The sequence below is a fragment of the Elephas maximus genome, chromosome 16, assembly GCF_024166365.1.
Source record: "Elephas maximus indicus isolate mEleMax1 chromosome 16, mEleMax1 primary haplotype, whole genome shotgun sequence".
Taxonomy (NCBI): Eukaryota; Metazoa; Chordata; class Mammalia; order Proboscidea; family Elephantidae; genus Elephas; species Elephas maximus.
This window is the reverse complement of record NC_064834.1, coordinates 67,861,587-67,876,122: the sequence shown is the minus strand read 5'-3', so window position 1 is coordinate 67,876,122 and position 14,536 is coordinate 67,861,587. Positions and strand designations below refer to the sequence as shown.

The window sequence follows — 14,536 nt, the reverse complement described above, 5'->3', positions numbered from 1 at the left end:
GCAGGCTTGGCTCTTTAGAGTGTGGGGGAGACACTTTTTGGGAAAACTTTTTCTCCCCCCTTTCTTTTTTTTTAGAGGCAACTGCTTTCTTCTGCTGCAGGGCGTGTAAGGTGGTGGTTGGGTTGGGTTGTGTTTTTCTCTTCCCCCCTCCCCCTCATTCAGCTCTATCTGGTGAGTGTGGAGAACCCCCCCCTCCCACCCCAGTCAGTATGAGCAGGAGGGTCAAAGGCAAAAGGGAAGTTAATAGTGCCTGCTCATGGTACTAACAATTCAGGATGAATCTTGTCAAAAGTTTTTCTGGAAGTGTGGGTCTTTGATTGTGTGTTTCCTGAAAGCAAGACCAATCATTTCCGTTTATTCACTGGCTAAACCCCTACTTGATTGGGGACAAGGACAGAAACCATCCATTACGATCTGATATATTATCCAAACAATTTAGTGTATTCATGAGGTAACCGAAACGTGGGGGCTGCGAAATTACCCGTAATCAATTGCAACAGCGAGTGTGCGTCCCCCCGGGTGTCGGACAACTACAACTCGCCGTCTCAGTAACAGGCGGGCGCCGCAGCATTTCGGACTTGGCGCTGCTTGCTACCTGATAGCCAGGCTGGGGACACTGGACGTGCTAAGAGGACACGGGAGCTGACGAGGCGGTCTCGGCGCTGCTCCGCCGGGATCCTGGACCAGACTGGCCGCCCCTCGGCGAGCGCGCCACTCGCTTGTCGCCGCTGACCCTCCCCCCCCCCAGCCGCCGCAGCCGCCCGGCGGGGACGTTCATTCTTGCCACTCGCCTCTCGCCGGGCCCGGCGTGGGGGCTGCGTTGTAGGGGTTTGTCCCCATTCTTCTTCTTTTTTTTTTTTTTTGCTTTCTCTTTTTTTTTTTTTTTTTGCTTTTTTTGTTCTTGCCTCTCCTATGTTCGGGAAGCCAGACAAAATGGACGTTCGGTGCCACTCGGACGCCGAGGCTGCCCGGGTGTCGAAGAACGCGCACAAGGAGAGCCGGGAGACCAAGGGCGCCGAGGGGAACCTCCCCGCCGCCTTCCTCAAGGAGCCGCAGGGCGCCTTTTCGGCGTCGGGCGCTGCGGAAGATTGTAACAAAAGTAAATCCAATTCCGCCGCGGATCCAGATTACTGCCGCCGGATCCTGGTCCGAGGTAGGGATGGGCAGGGCTGCGGGCGCGTTCTTGGGGACGACTCTGGGGCTCGGGCTGCGCGCCGCCGCCGCCCCGGGCCGGCGGGGCGGGGTGCCAGCGGGGACTTTGGAGAAAGTTGCTGCGCCTCCCCGCCTTGGGGCTCGCCGGCCGCTGGGGACCGACTCGTGGGGCTTGCCGGTCCGCGCGCTCCAGGGACCTCGCCCTTCCGAACCCCGGGCCCCCGCCGGCCGGGCTGCAGGGAAAGCGGGGGACTGCGCGGGCGGTGCCGGGCCCCGGGCTACGGCCTCAGACCCGGGAAGGGAGAAGAACTCCGGGAGGATGTGTACCCGCTCTGTAGACCGGAGGACCCGCGGGACCCTGCCGCCGGCTCCTGAGCCCCGGCAGGCTAAACGCACCCCGGGGAGCGGGGCCAGAGAACAGCCGCCGACCGCAGGCTGCGGCCCGGCTGGTTGGCGCGCTGCCGGCGCCGCGCTCTGGGCCTGGCCTCCGGGAAAGGCGGCCGCACCGGGTTGCCGGGCCTGGACTGCCACCTCGGCGCTCGTCTCGGTGCCACTCGGCTGTGCGGCGCGCTCTCGGCTCCGGCGGCAGCAACAAGGCCTGGCCCCGGCCGGGCGCCGCCCCCGCCCGCTGATCACTGGGCCCGGTGGCCCCGACTGAGTCCCTCCTCCTGCCGCTGCCCAAGCGCGAGAGGGAAAACGTTCCCCAGAGACGGGCCGGCGGGACCAGGGCCGTCAGTTGGGATACCCTCAAGCTACAGGGGACCCGGACTGTACAGCCGAGGCCCCCAGGCCGGAAGGAACGTCCGCCTGTTCGGAATAGATTTTTTTTGTCCCCTCCCCTGGGAGCACTAACAAGGCAAAGTCTGGTCTCACTCCCTTAGTGGTGTTGAGTTAGCCTCCTCGCCCCCCAATAACATACTCTAGGGCCGTTTCCCCGAAGCCAGCTCTGGCCAGGGAGGCGAAGGGAGAACGGAGGGTCCTGGCGGCTGATGTCTCCCCTTCCCCAGATGCCAAGGGGTCCATCCGAGAGATCATCCTGCCCAAGGGCCTGGACCTGGACCGGCCCAAGAGGACGCGCACGTCCTTCACGGCGGAGCAGCTCTACCGGCTGGAGATGGAGTTCCAGCGCTGCCAGTACGTGGTGGGCCGCGAGAGGACCGAGCTCGCCCGCCAGCTCAACCTCTCCGAGACCCAGGTACCCGGAGGCCGGGCCTCCTCTCCCCACCTCCACCCCTATCCGCTCTTCTTCCTCACCACCTGGCCTGGCTTTGGGCACAGCCTCCTGGGACTGGCAGAGAAGAGGAAGAGAATGGGGAAGAAAGGCCTAAGGCTTTGTTCTCTTTCGCAAACCATCTCTTCCCCACGCATCCCCAAATCTTCCACCTCCCCCTGGCCCAAAAGGCCCAAATCCAGTCTTTTTTTAAAATTCTTTTTGGACCCCAGCCTTGAGAATTCCCTGCTTGCTTCTGTTCTGTGCAAAACTGATTTTGCCCCTGTTTCGAGCACCCCATTTTGGCCATATTTCCAGGCACCACCCCCTTATACACTACCTAGGCCTATTCTGCACCCAGTACTGTGAGTGACTCCTAGGGATTATAAAGGTGCACACCTTCTAGAGATCCCCCTGTGCAGCCCAGGCTGTCCTGTCTGTTAAGTCATCCCTTGGCTATGCCCAACCCCATTCCCATCCCTGAGCTCCACTCTGGGCACCTGCAGGGTCCCTGTCTTCTGTGCCAGTGATGGGCGAGGTATGGGACAGGTAGTAGATTTAGGGTCCCAAGAACTGGCCCTGTTGACTGTGCTTTTAGGTCTCGTCCTTTACATTAACTTTATATGATGCTACTGGAGCTGGTGGTGGGGGCCCTGGGCCCAAGGGCACTGTAGGGCCTGAGATCTTTGCCCTGTGGAGGTTGCCTGGGGCCTGGCCAGGGTGTGCCACCAGCTGGGCCTAGGTAAGGCAGCTCTCTTTTTTCAGATCATCCCCTTTCCCTATGCCCTGCCCTGAAGCCAGCAGGGAACATTTTAGATCTGGGATTTGGGGCAAAAGCTGAGGACGGAATAGACAGTATGTTCTTTGTGAGTCTGAGTTGGCATTGTAGCTTTGTAACTCTGTCTGCTACCATTCCTCCGAGTTCATAAAAATCTAGACAGGATAACCTTTCCCTGTAGCTGCCAAATTCTGTTTTGGGCTACCAGCTAGGTCTGAAGATGACAGTGAAAAGAGAAAGTGAGAGGTGAAGAGAACTTAGTGGAGAGAATTTAGTCCACCCCAGTCTCCTGACTCCTCCCATGATTCCAAAGTTAGTGGGAATTATTTTGGGGAGCAGTAGAGTGATAAATTATGAGTCTCACTCCCCCAGCTGGCAATGAGGAGAGGCGGAGAAAGCTTGGCCTACAAAGTCCATCCTGCACCAGTCATTCCTTCCACAGCCACTTTTCCTAGTTGATGGTCAAATGTGACCCCAGCAAGCAGGAAACAGCCTCTAGCAGCCTTCAAAAAGAATAGCATTTTGGGGGTTAAACTTGAGCCCCTAGGGCCAGGGCCCTGCGTCCTGTAAGGCCTAGAAACACTTCTCCCCATGCACCCCCACTTCTCCCTTCCCAAACGGCATCTCCCAGGCCTTACACCCTCTAAATAGGGGGCTGTCAGGCCGTGCTGATCCCCAGATCTGTGAATACCAAGCCAGGATGCGAGTAACACGGTGGGCCCATGAAAACCCTTCTGATCTTCCTTTGAGTTAGAGTTGTGGTCGTTTTTATTATTTGTCATCGGCCCTGGCCTGGGCCTGCTTCCATGACCCAGAAGCGCAGCTCAGTGAAGCTGTGTCCCCCTCATAGCTCCTGGGCCTCGACCTCTGGGCTGCAGGATGGGGATGGGGATGGGAAAAGGACCTCGGGTCTCTGGGCCCTTGCGCCCGGAAGCCCGGCGTCCCTGACGCCCGTCTTCCTTTGCCCCCTCTCTCCCATCTTCCCCGCCCCCCGACGCGCAGGTGAAGGTCTGGTTCCAGAACCGGCGCACGAAGCAGAAAAAGGACCAGGGCAAGGACTCGGAGCTGCGCTCGGTGGTGTCGGAGACGGCTGCCACGTGCAGCGTGCTGCGGCTGCTGGAGCAAGGCCGCCTGCTGTCGCCGCCCGGCCTGCCCGCGCTGCTGCCGCCGTGCGCTACGGGCGCGCTCGGCTCGGCGCTACGCGGGCCCAGCCTGCCATCCCTGGGCGCAGGCGCCGCCGCGGGCTCAGCCGCCGCCGCCGCCGCCTCGGGTCCCGCAGGCACCGAGTCCCCACATCCGCCGGCCGTGGGCGGCGCGCCCGGGCCGGGGCCTGCCGGGCCAGGAGGACTGCACGCGGGCGCGCCGGCCGCCGGCCACGGCCTCTTCAGCTTGCCCGTGCCCTCGCTGCTTGGATCCGTCGCCAGCCACCTGTCGTCCGCCCCGTTGACAATGGCCGGCTCGCTGGCTGGAAATTTGCAAGAACTTTCCGCCCGATACCTGAGCTCCTCGGCCTTCGAGCCTTACTCCCGGACCAACAATAAAGAAGGGGCCGAGAAAAAAGCGCTGGACTGATTTGAAGTGTTTCACTGTATTTATATTTATGGTATCTATTGTGGTGATATTTATGGACTCGCGCGTTAGGCGTCCGGGGCTTCTGCGCGGCGCTCCGCGCTCCCACGAGGCCTCTGACTACTCTCCTCCCCCACCACGCACGGCTACGATTTCATCGCATTTGGGCTAATTTTTTCCACCTTTCTTCCGTGTCCCCGCCCCCAAAAAAAACTTCCTTCTGAATCCAGGAGAGATCCAAAGAATTGGGAAAGATGCCTGAGTTAGTCAGCCCGACGCCCCAACCATCACCGGGTCGTGGAGGGAAAAGCCTGGCTCTGTGTCTACAGCACAGGACACCTGCTCTCCGTCGTCCCGCTGCCGCCGCTGCTAATTGTTCCTACACTATTGGAAAGAGGGAAGCTGCAACGCAGACGCCGGGGGCTGGAAAGGCTTGTAGGTTTCTTTAAACCAAAAAACGAGGACGTTCCTCTCTCCAGAGAAAGCAGGGCGTAGGGAGCCTCTGGGCCCCACCTTGTGGACCTTGGGAGAGCCGGTGCGCACACAGCTGTCCCATCGAACATGTCCGGCTGAGTTTTCTCTTCTTTAGAGAAATTCCCGTCCCAACCACCCAGACCCCAGGAAACAATAAGCCTAACGTGGTAGGCAAGGGTGGTAATACGTTTGATCTCATCAGCAATAAACTAAGAATAATAACTATGACATCAAACCAGATGACGTGGAAACATAGTTTTAGAATACTCATAATAACGGAGTTTGGGAGGTGTAAGAAAATTCAGGAGAGAAAATGCTCCAGACAGCAATTTTGCAACATTAAAGTTCTGGGTGTTGTGACTTTAAACAGGAATTTAAAGGGGGAAAAGCAAAGCAAAGGCCAACCTCGCTAGTGAAAGAAAATCCACGCTTTCTCGGAGGCTGTTTGGAGCGGGTGGCCGGTGGCGTCAGGTTCTTCCCGGAGAAGGTCGTGCGGCTCCCGGCAGTCTCCCCACGCCGACTCTTCTCCCAACCGCTTGCTAGACGCGCGGCTCAGGGCTGGCTTGCTGAGTTTGGAGACAATCAGCACTCCTCTCCCCCACTCTCGGGTTCACAAAACCTTTCAAGCGCCGGGGAAACACGGGGATTTCAGAGCAATGCTTGGCAGACCTGGGAGCGCGACGCAGCCCGGACACCCGGGCAGTCCAGCCTCCTCCGTCTGTAGGCTCCGGGTCCAGATCAGCTCCCTCGTGGCTGATAGGAAAGGCATCACCTCTTCACACCCAAACCCCAGGGTTTCAATGGTCCCAAGTCAAATCTGGACCGAGACGCCGGCGCGGCCTAGCCCCTTACAACGCACAGCAGCGACCGACCCCGCACCACGGCCACCACATTTTAACCAAAATCACACACCAAGACCGCGAGGTGCCGCACTGTCTAGGATATATTCCTCCAACCGAAGCAAGAGCAGAGCATTAAAAAAAAAGTAATTTTATTGTAAATTATTTACGTCGAAAAAAATTTTTTTGAATTTTTTTTTTTTTTTAGGCAAATAGTAAAGAAAATAATGAAGGATTCAAATGCGGGTAGGTGTCCCTGAAACCTGGCTACTAACTTTGTTCTGAATGTTTTGGATATTTGGATGCTTTGTATTTATGTGGTGAGAGTGAAATATATCTATATCTATGACGATAAACAAGGCGTATTTTTGTCTTATATTTAAAGGAGAAAATAGCAAAAACAAAAACAGAAGAAGAAAAAGAAGGCAAACCGCGCAAATGAGGCTCCACGTGGGGACTCCTGGGCAGAGGGTGGCAGCCCTGGCAGCGCAGGGCCCTGCGACGTGCACCCTGAGCGCCCCGGTGAGGTTTGGGCGGATTCGATTTGCCCCATTCCTCTGCGTGTCCATGTCCCGTGTCCCTCTGTTTGTCCCTATGGTGTAGGCTCCTCAGAACCTTCCCCTCGCCCTCCCACTTTGTGCTTCTTGGTTTATTTAGGAACCGGTCTCCGGATACCCTAAAGTTCCTGCCTCCTAGTGCTCCCGGTTTCTAGCGTTTTCCAGCCCCATCTCCACCTGGCCTCCAGATCCCAATACGCGTGCGGTGGTGACTTCTGTAGACGTTGCAAAAAGGAATCTGGGCCAGCTAAGAGGGCTGGGGAGCAGACTTCAGGTACACTCTCTGAAAACTTCGGAGAACTGGCATGCGTGGTCTAGGGCGCGGCCTGCAAAGCGGCCCCGTCCCCCTCGTTGTGTCCCCCGCACCCCCGGGTGCTGCGAGGACCCGCAGCTCCTCTGGGGCACCCGCACAAGCCAGGCTCCTTGCCGTCCTGTCCCTGAACCGCCAGGTTGAGGCATCTGAAATCAGGTGGCGGTGTGGGCGGTGGAGTTCCTGCGCTGAGTGTGGTTTGGGGCGCCAGGCCGCGCGGGGCTTTGGGGTGCTCGCGGTGGGTTTGGCTGGGATCAGAGCAGCAGCCCGGAGACAGCCCACTTTTGTTTCCCAAAGTGGCTACTCACTCCTCAGCTCTGCCACCTTGGCTTTCCCCCTCCTTGCCCTCCTCCCAACTAGCCCCTCTCTGACTTTCTCTGCTTTCCGGCTTCCACGCTTTTCTGCTTTGCTCCTGGCCCTTAGCACCCTGCGCTTCTTCTGAGGGTCTTTCCTCGGTGGGCTCTCTGTTTTCCTCCCCACATCTTTTCCCTCCTCCGCTGCCGACTGCTGTGCTGCTGCTTCTTTCCCTCTGACTCTCTCCTTCCATCTCCCGCTTCCACAATCTCTTGGACCTTTTTGCATCCCTTCCTCTGCCTGGGTGGCCTCAAGGTAGAGGTAGTGGGTGGCGCTGGTTGAGACTTCTAGGCTGGGAGCTGGGGCCAAGGGGGACAGAAAGTGGCATGATTTTATGGAACAAAACGCAAAACTTCTGCGTCAGAGTCCCCAGCAAGCTCAGCCCCCTCCCCCAGGGGTCTCAGCCTGGGGAGCCACCAAGTAGATCCCTCCTTCCAGCTTTGATTTTTTCTCTCCTTTTGCTCTCTCACCTAAACAGGGGAAGTGCTAGTGACCTGTCACCTCTCTGCTCCCTCCCTTCCTCCCAAGCTTTGGGAAGATCTCTGAGCTCTTGGCCTGCCACTCAGTGAGTGTGGTTGTTCTTAAAGAGGCCTTTTCCGCACAGAAAAAGATGCACAATTTTAACTTAAAAAAATTATAAACATTTATTTAATCTTCATTTCCCTCTTTCCCTGAGGGCCTCCAGCAAGCTGATTTGATCTCCAGGGGTCACCAGTGAGACCTCTGGCAGGACCTCCAACTCATGACTCACAGGCCAGGGAGGAGGCAGGTGGCCCCTGTGACCTAAGCTGGCCCTGCCTGGGAGAAGGTGGAGGGGACTCCTGGGGGTCAGGGAGAACCACTGGGGTGATGGTGAAAGGAATCTCATTCTCAAGCCTACACAAAGCAACAGCCAAATTGGCTCAGAGGAGAAAAGAAAAACCTCTTACCAAAGCCTTGTGAGTTTGGTGGACAGGTGGGCAGATGTGGGGAAGATGTGGGAAGTCAGGTGGCAGCTGCACTGGGACACGTACTCCTGTCCATACTGGCAGTTGGGCTAATCCTGAGCCAGACTGTGTTCATAGTAACTGCACATAATGGCCCTTTATAGTTTATCAATAGAATTTCACATGTACCATCTCTTACTTTGCACAGTGTGGGACATGTAGTCCCATTCTAAAGATCCGCAAATAGCCTTGGAGGGGTCAAATGACTTGCTCAAGGGCATACACAGCTAGTCAGAATTACAGGACTGTAAGCTTTTTTTTAGCTTCCGCTAGGGCAAGAGTCCTTTTCTTTCCCTCCCTCCCTCCTTCCTCCCTGCCTCCCTGCCTTCCTTCCTTGGGTGTCCACAGCACCCTGAACTCTTCAGCATATTTGCATCCACATCTGCCCACTCCTGTTTTTAGCCCTCTTTCCACCATATCAGCTGCTGAAGATTTCCTTGGTATCTTCATCAGAGAGGAAGAAGCCTGCAATTCTCCCTTCTTCCTGTTTTCTTTCCCACCAGCACCCCAAAGCCTTCCCTCTAGAATGACATCTTTAACCCCCTTCCCCTCTTTGGCCTTATATTTCCTTAAAACATTTTTTAAAAATTGATACATAACATCCATACACAGTAAGTATTCATACGGTCAAGTACACAAAGCTTGTATATACAAGCCAATGAATTTTCTCTCTCTCTCTCTCTCGAATTATTCCGGGGGAACCCTTTCAACTTCTCCCCTTAGGCCACATGATGACACTGTATTTTCTCTTGTTTTTTAAAAAAAATGGTATCATATTGGTGTGTCGTTGCACAGGAAGTCTTTCCAAGGTTTCTTGAGGGATTTAGAAATCATGTAGCCCTTCCAGCCTCCTCAAGTCCTGAGTTTAGGTGACATAAGTCAAACCGTTGATGAGAACTTAAAACTCAGTCAGAATGTCTTGAGACAGAGCTGAAGACCACTTGCTTCAGGATCACCTGGGGACTGGTTAAAATGCAGATTCCTAAGCCTTAGCCCCAGCCTGATGAATCAGAAACTCCGGGGAAGGGGCTGAGGAACATGCACTTTTAACAAGTTTCCTGAGTGATTCTTCTACACACTACCATTTGAGAATCACTGTACTAAGTGGCAAACTCCCAAAACACTGCAGCCTCCAGCATCTGGCCCAGGGCCTGGCGTTTGGTAGGAATATAATGAATGTTTGTTAAACAAATTAATCCACATTTTCTGACACAGTTTAGAGTTTTTTGGACCACATCAGACTATTGTAACTTAACACCATTCCTATCTTTGGAAATCTTTACGTTTCAGAGTCTTTTTACTTGAATAGGTTTCATTTTAAATGGAACAAGAGAGGAAAGAGGGATCAACCTTGGTGGTTTCTCAGGTCTCAGGGAAGGTCTTTTTATAAACCCACGTGGGTCCACCTTACTGGACAGGCTGCTCCACTTCGGACCTGGAGGTTTGGAGGGGGCAGGAGGAGAGCACTCCAGGTTTGCTTAAAGGCATCCAGATGAGAGGGACTTCTCCCCGCCACCCATCCTCCCAACCAAAGTGTATGGCTCTGGCCCTGAACTCCAAGATCCTTGGGTTGGAACAAAAGTTTCTCCAATAGTTCTGTTGGAGAAACATCAGAGCTGTGGAAGGAGCAAGGCCACAGCCCAGAGAAACTGGCTTGCAATGGACATGGAAGCTGACAATTACTTGGGTATTCTCTGATTTATAGGTGATATGAAGCATCTTTTCTATCTAGAAGCATATTTACTTAACCTCTTATCCTGAAAACAGAAAATAAATGTCATGCTTCATGTGGTGGTGGTTTGTAGCCATCCTTAAATCACACCATCAACACCACTGCTACCTATGTATGTATGTGTATGTATACATACATAACACATATAAAACTTTTTAATATAAAACCTTTTGCTCATATTTAACTTCAAATGAGAACACTTTTAATGTAAAGAGTTTTGTTATATATATAACAGTAAAAAAAAACCATAGGTTTCCCAAGGAGTGCTTGGTAGATTCGAACTGCCTATCTTTTGGTTAGCAGCCATAGCTCTTAACCACTATGCCACCAGGGTTTCCATATAACAATATATATAGTACATATATATAGCAAATATCCCATTCGATCTATTGATCCAACATTTATCCCCTTATACCTCATCAGGTCCAGGATTCTGGTTTGCTCCATGAGAAAAAATAGTTCAGCTTAGTGCCTCCAGTTATGGCTTCTGGAACCAGACATATTTGAGTTCAAATTCTAGCTCCACTACCTAATATAGCAGTGTAATCTTGGACAACTTAGCTGAACATTGTAAACCTATTTTCATGTATGTCAAATGAAGATACTAACGGTACCCACCATTATAGAATTGTCATGAGTGTTTAATTAGATACAGCATGTAAAGCACCTAGCATCAGTCTAGTATAAACATTCCAATAGAAGCTATTCATTATAAGACTGTGTCACTATGGTAGCTGACAATCTTGGACTCTCAATAGGCCTCAGTTTCGTCATCTGTAGAATGAAGGCCTTGGCCTAAAGTCCTTTCCTGAGGAAGGACTTGGAATTGTGGTTGAGCCATTCATGATGGAATTTATTCTCCCTTGCCTTTAGGTTGGATAGCCATCAGTAAGTACAGCATTTTTTAACAAAAATGTTAAAATTATTGTTATAGTAACTTGGCAGAATGTGGCAAGGACAAACTGATGACCCAATTTGAAAATCCTTTACCAAACAGCTGTGGATTGAGGGAAACCTGGGTGTTGTCTGAAGCCCACTCACTTCCCTTGTGGAATTCCCACTGCCCTGGAAAACCTCTCGCTGGCCCCTGGCTGTGCTTCTCTCTAGGAGGTGAGGCTGGCAATAAATTTTTATTTGGAGTAAGTATACATTACTTTCCTTTGCCCTCCACTCCTACCCTCAGCCAAAATGTATGGCCCTGCACCCAAGATGCAGTCTTACAATGTATAAGCCGCCCCTCAGAGCCAAAACCTGTTGATTAGAAAAGTGGTTCCACCCCAAGGTCTCAGCTTAAACATTAGGGTTCTTTTCTGCCTCCTGTAAATCTTGGCCAAGTGCTCCCTAGGCCAACCTGCCAGGTGAAATAAGGGCTTAGCCTAAGTCGAAGGCTCTCTGGCTTCTTGTAATTGACATCAAGGACCTCAGGTGTCAGAGATGGAAGGAAGGGAGCTGAGTGAGGAGCAGGGAAGGTGGGAGCAGGCAAGATTTGGGACTGGATGCAGCCTAGAAGGTTTTCTGAAGAGAAGCAGGCAGCAAAGGACAGACAGCACAGGGAGAAGAGATTCAGTCTTGGCAATAATGTACATTGAGGAAAAGAGAACATTATTCAATACTAAAAAATTTACAGAGTACCTTTTGTGAGCCTGGTACTTGCTGTTCAGATATAAATAAAAGAGCTCACAGAATAATGGAAGGGAAAGATCTAACCAACAGGCAATCAAACACATTTACATGTGAGAAGCTCTTTAATAGTGTGCACAAGGCTTAGTAGAAGCATGGAGAAGGGAGTGATAAGGCTCCATCAGGGTTTGTGTGTTTGGGAAGACTTCACAGAAGAGACAATATCCTAGTAGGATCTTGGAGGCTTAGTTGGAGTTGGGCAAGTGGAGAAATAGAAAAGGCTTTGCAGGTGTAGAGATTAGTGTGGTGGACAGAGTGATGTACTACTAGGTCCTCTTCAGGAAAGAAGAGCTCATTCCCCCAGCTGTTGGACTGTTGTTGGCAGTCCTCAGTTATCAGTCACCTTTGGGGATTGCCTTAGCTGAAGAGAACCACCTTGCCCAGAGGCATGCCCTGCTTCCTGGGGTGGCCTAAATTGACTGATGGATATGGGGATAGGAAAGCCTGGTCATTGCACCCCAACTTTGAAGGGTCATCCCATCTTCCAAACTCTCTGTAGGGTCAGCTGAGATTTCTGTCGCACTTCCAACGCAGCTTGATTTCTTCTTCTGACCAGTAGTTTCCTTCCATTTCCTTCCATAGTTGTTGAACTTGGAGTACTCTCTAATAAACCTCTCACATGCCAATCTCCCTGCTTCTTGGTGAACCCAGCTTGCATCATATGGTATGGAAAAGACCATGCCAAGCGGGAAATACAGAGGAAGCACTGAGGACCGAGAACATAGGATGACTAAGGGCAAATGGTGGGGGAGTAGGCAGAAATGCAGGCAGGACCTGGTATACCATGTTAATGCTGCTTGGACTCTACCATCGAGGTCACTGAAGGGTTCTCCCAAAGGGATCGTGGGATCTTTGGAGGTCTGCATGTTGAAAGAGCTCTCTGGCAGTTTGGAGAGAATCCCAGGGACGGTGGTATGGGAACAAGAGCACAAGGATTCTGAAGTAGAGACCAATTAGGGGTCACTCTGTAGAGATGGAAACCCTGGTGGCGTAGTGGTTAAGTGGACAAGAAAGGATGATGGTGGTGGTAGTGATAGTAGGGTGTCAATTCGGGCACTGGCAGCAGAAATGAAGAAGAGAAGAGGGATTCAAAGCATTTTGCTCAGATAACTCAATAAATCTTAGCTGACTGAGGTGACTGGTGGTGGCATTGATTTTAGGGTTGGGTCCATGTGAAACTGTGGCACCATTTTCCTCGTGCCAGAGAGGGAAGTAGATGTAGAGTCTGAAGTCAAGAAGGGATTGTGAGGTACTGGAGGTCAAACTGTCTCCACAGCTGGGGAGGTAGCTGGGAGGTCCCCACAGAGGCCTGAACAGGAGGGCAGGTGGACCCAAGGATAGGAAATGGGTGGAGCTCATACAATCTGCATGAGGCGGGCAACCTCCTTAGGGTGCACTGGCAGGTCAAGGACCATGGTGTGAGGGCTTAAACGGCCTTGGAGATTGTTCCCCCCAGCTGACTAGGCTTTTCATCTCCTCAGCCAGGACCTGGCACCTCATGCCGCCTACTCCATGCCCACCCCTCACCTGGCCGGTGACGGATATGTGTGTGGTGCCTGCAGCTATGGCCACCAGGAAAGTGGGAAGTTGGGTCCAGCCTGACACTCTCAGGGCTGGGTCTCGGTAGCTGAGCTGGGCCGGGTGCTCACTTGCTCAGGCCGACCAGAAATGGGGACTGGACTTGCCTTCCTGAAAGGTCCAAGGTCAGCCTCTAAAGAGGTCTCTGGTGACCTGGGTCGTGAAGCAGAGGAAACTGACCTTAGGTAAGTGTGGCTGCCCAATTTCCCACGGAGGTGAGGGCTACTTGGCCTCCATCACTGGCTATGACCCAGGAGCCTCCTTCCCAGCACCCACTGCCCAGCCGGCTCCTCTGCAGCTCTCCACCCAGCTGCTCTTTCATGAAAAAGGAGGCAGACCAGAGGCCACCTCAGCATTCTCCAGGAGACCAATGGGCTGTGACACAGCACAGGATGGGACCAAGTTGTGGAAGGAGGGAAGCAGGAAGTGAGAGGCGAGCGGGCTCACTAGGATGCCCCATACTAAGTGTCTGTTTTGTTTTTTCCCTTTCTTTTCATTTGTTAGATAAGACTGTAAGTAGTCTATTAGATGAGTGGTCACTGAGTAAGTTCATCCAGCCCATTGTACTGAGATCAGACATAGTCCCTAAGGGGAAATATGGGTTCAGTCGTCTATCCTAGATGTCAGATGATGCTGCGAAGAGCAAGCACAGAGAATTGAGAGGGCATTTTGTCTGGGGAGAGCCCTAGGGAAGGATTGTACCCAGTAAAGCCCAGTGCCGTCGAGTCGAGTAGCATTCTGAAATGATCAGGAAGGTATTTCCAGCTATAGTAAAGACATCCCAGGTGAAACGGGAAGGGAGAAGGAAACTAGAAGAAATGCTGTGAAAGGAGCCAAGGGCACACACTGAGTAGAGGTGTAAGACGAGGCTGGAAAGGTGGCGTGGTCAATGAAGCCTTGGATACCAAGCTAATGATCTTTATTCTGTAGGTAAAAGGGAAATTTTTCTCAAGACGATGATGGGGGGAAAGTTGAGTTGCTGGATCAGACAGGTGCAGTATATAGGACAGGGGAGAAAGGTGTTGAGGTCTGGAATTAGCCTGCAGGGCGGGAGTGGGGGGAGGGAGGAATGGAAAGTAGATAAGGAAAAAATGTCTTTGATCTCATCAGTGATGGAGGCTAAAAAAAAAAAAAAAAACCTGATTGTTGTGGCAATGATTCTGACTCATGGCAACCCCATGTGTTACAGAGCAGAACCGCTTCATAGGGTTTTCTTAGCTGTAATCTTTGCAGAAGCTGATTGCCAGACCTTTCTTCCACAGAGCCTCTGGGTGGGTTCAAACCACCAACCTTTAGGTTAACAGCCAATTGCAAACA

At 52.6% G+C, this 14,536-nt stretch overlaps 1 protein-coding gene across 2 annotated transcripts; it reads left to right on the top strand.

The window, feature by feature from the left end:
* Nucleotides 1–912: 912 nt before the first annotated feature.
* On the top strand, nucleotides 913–6,272 carry VAX1 (ventral anterior homeobox 1). Of its 2 annotated transcripts, none has more exons than XM_049854661.1 (3): nucleotides 913–1,153; nucleotides 2,160–2,347; nucleotides 6,231–6,272. In XM_049854661.1, the coding sequence occupies exons 1-3, from the start codon at nucleotides 913–915 to the stop codon at nucleotides 6,270–6,272; spliced, it is 471 nt and encodes a 156-aa protein (XP_049710618.1). The 2 variants fall into 2 exon arrangements, with proteins under 2 accessions (XP_049710618.1, XP_049710617.1); XM_049854660.1 differs by lacking the exon at nucleotides 6,231–6,272 and adding an exon at nucleotides 4,143–4,712.
* The last annotated feature ends 8,264 nt before the right edge of the window (nucleotides 6,273–14,536 follow it).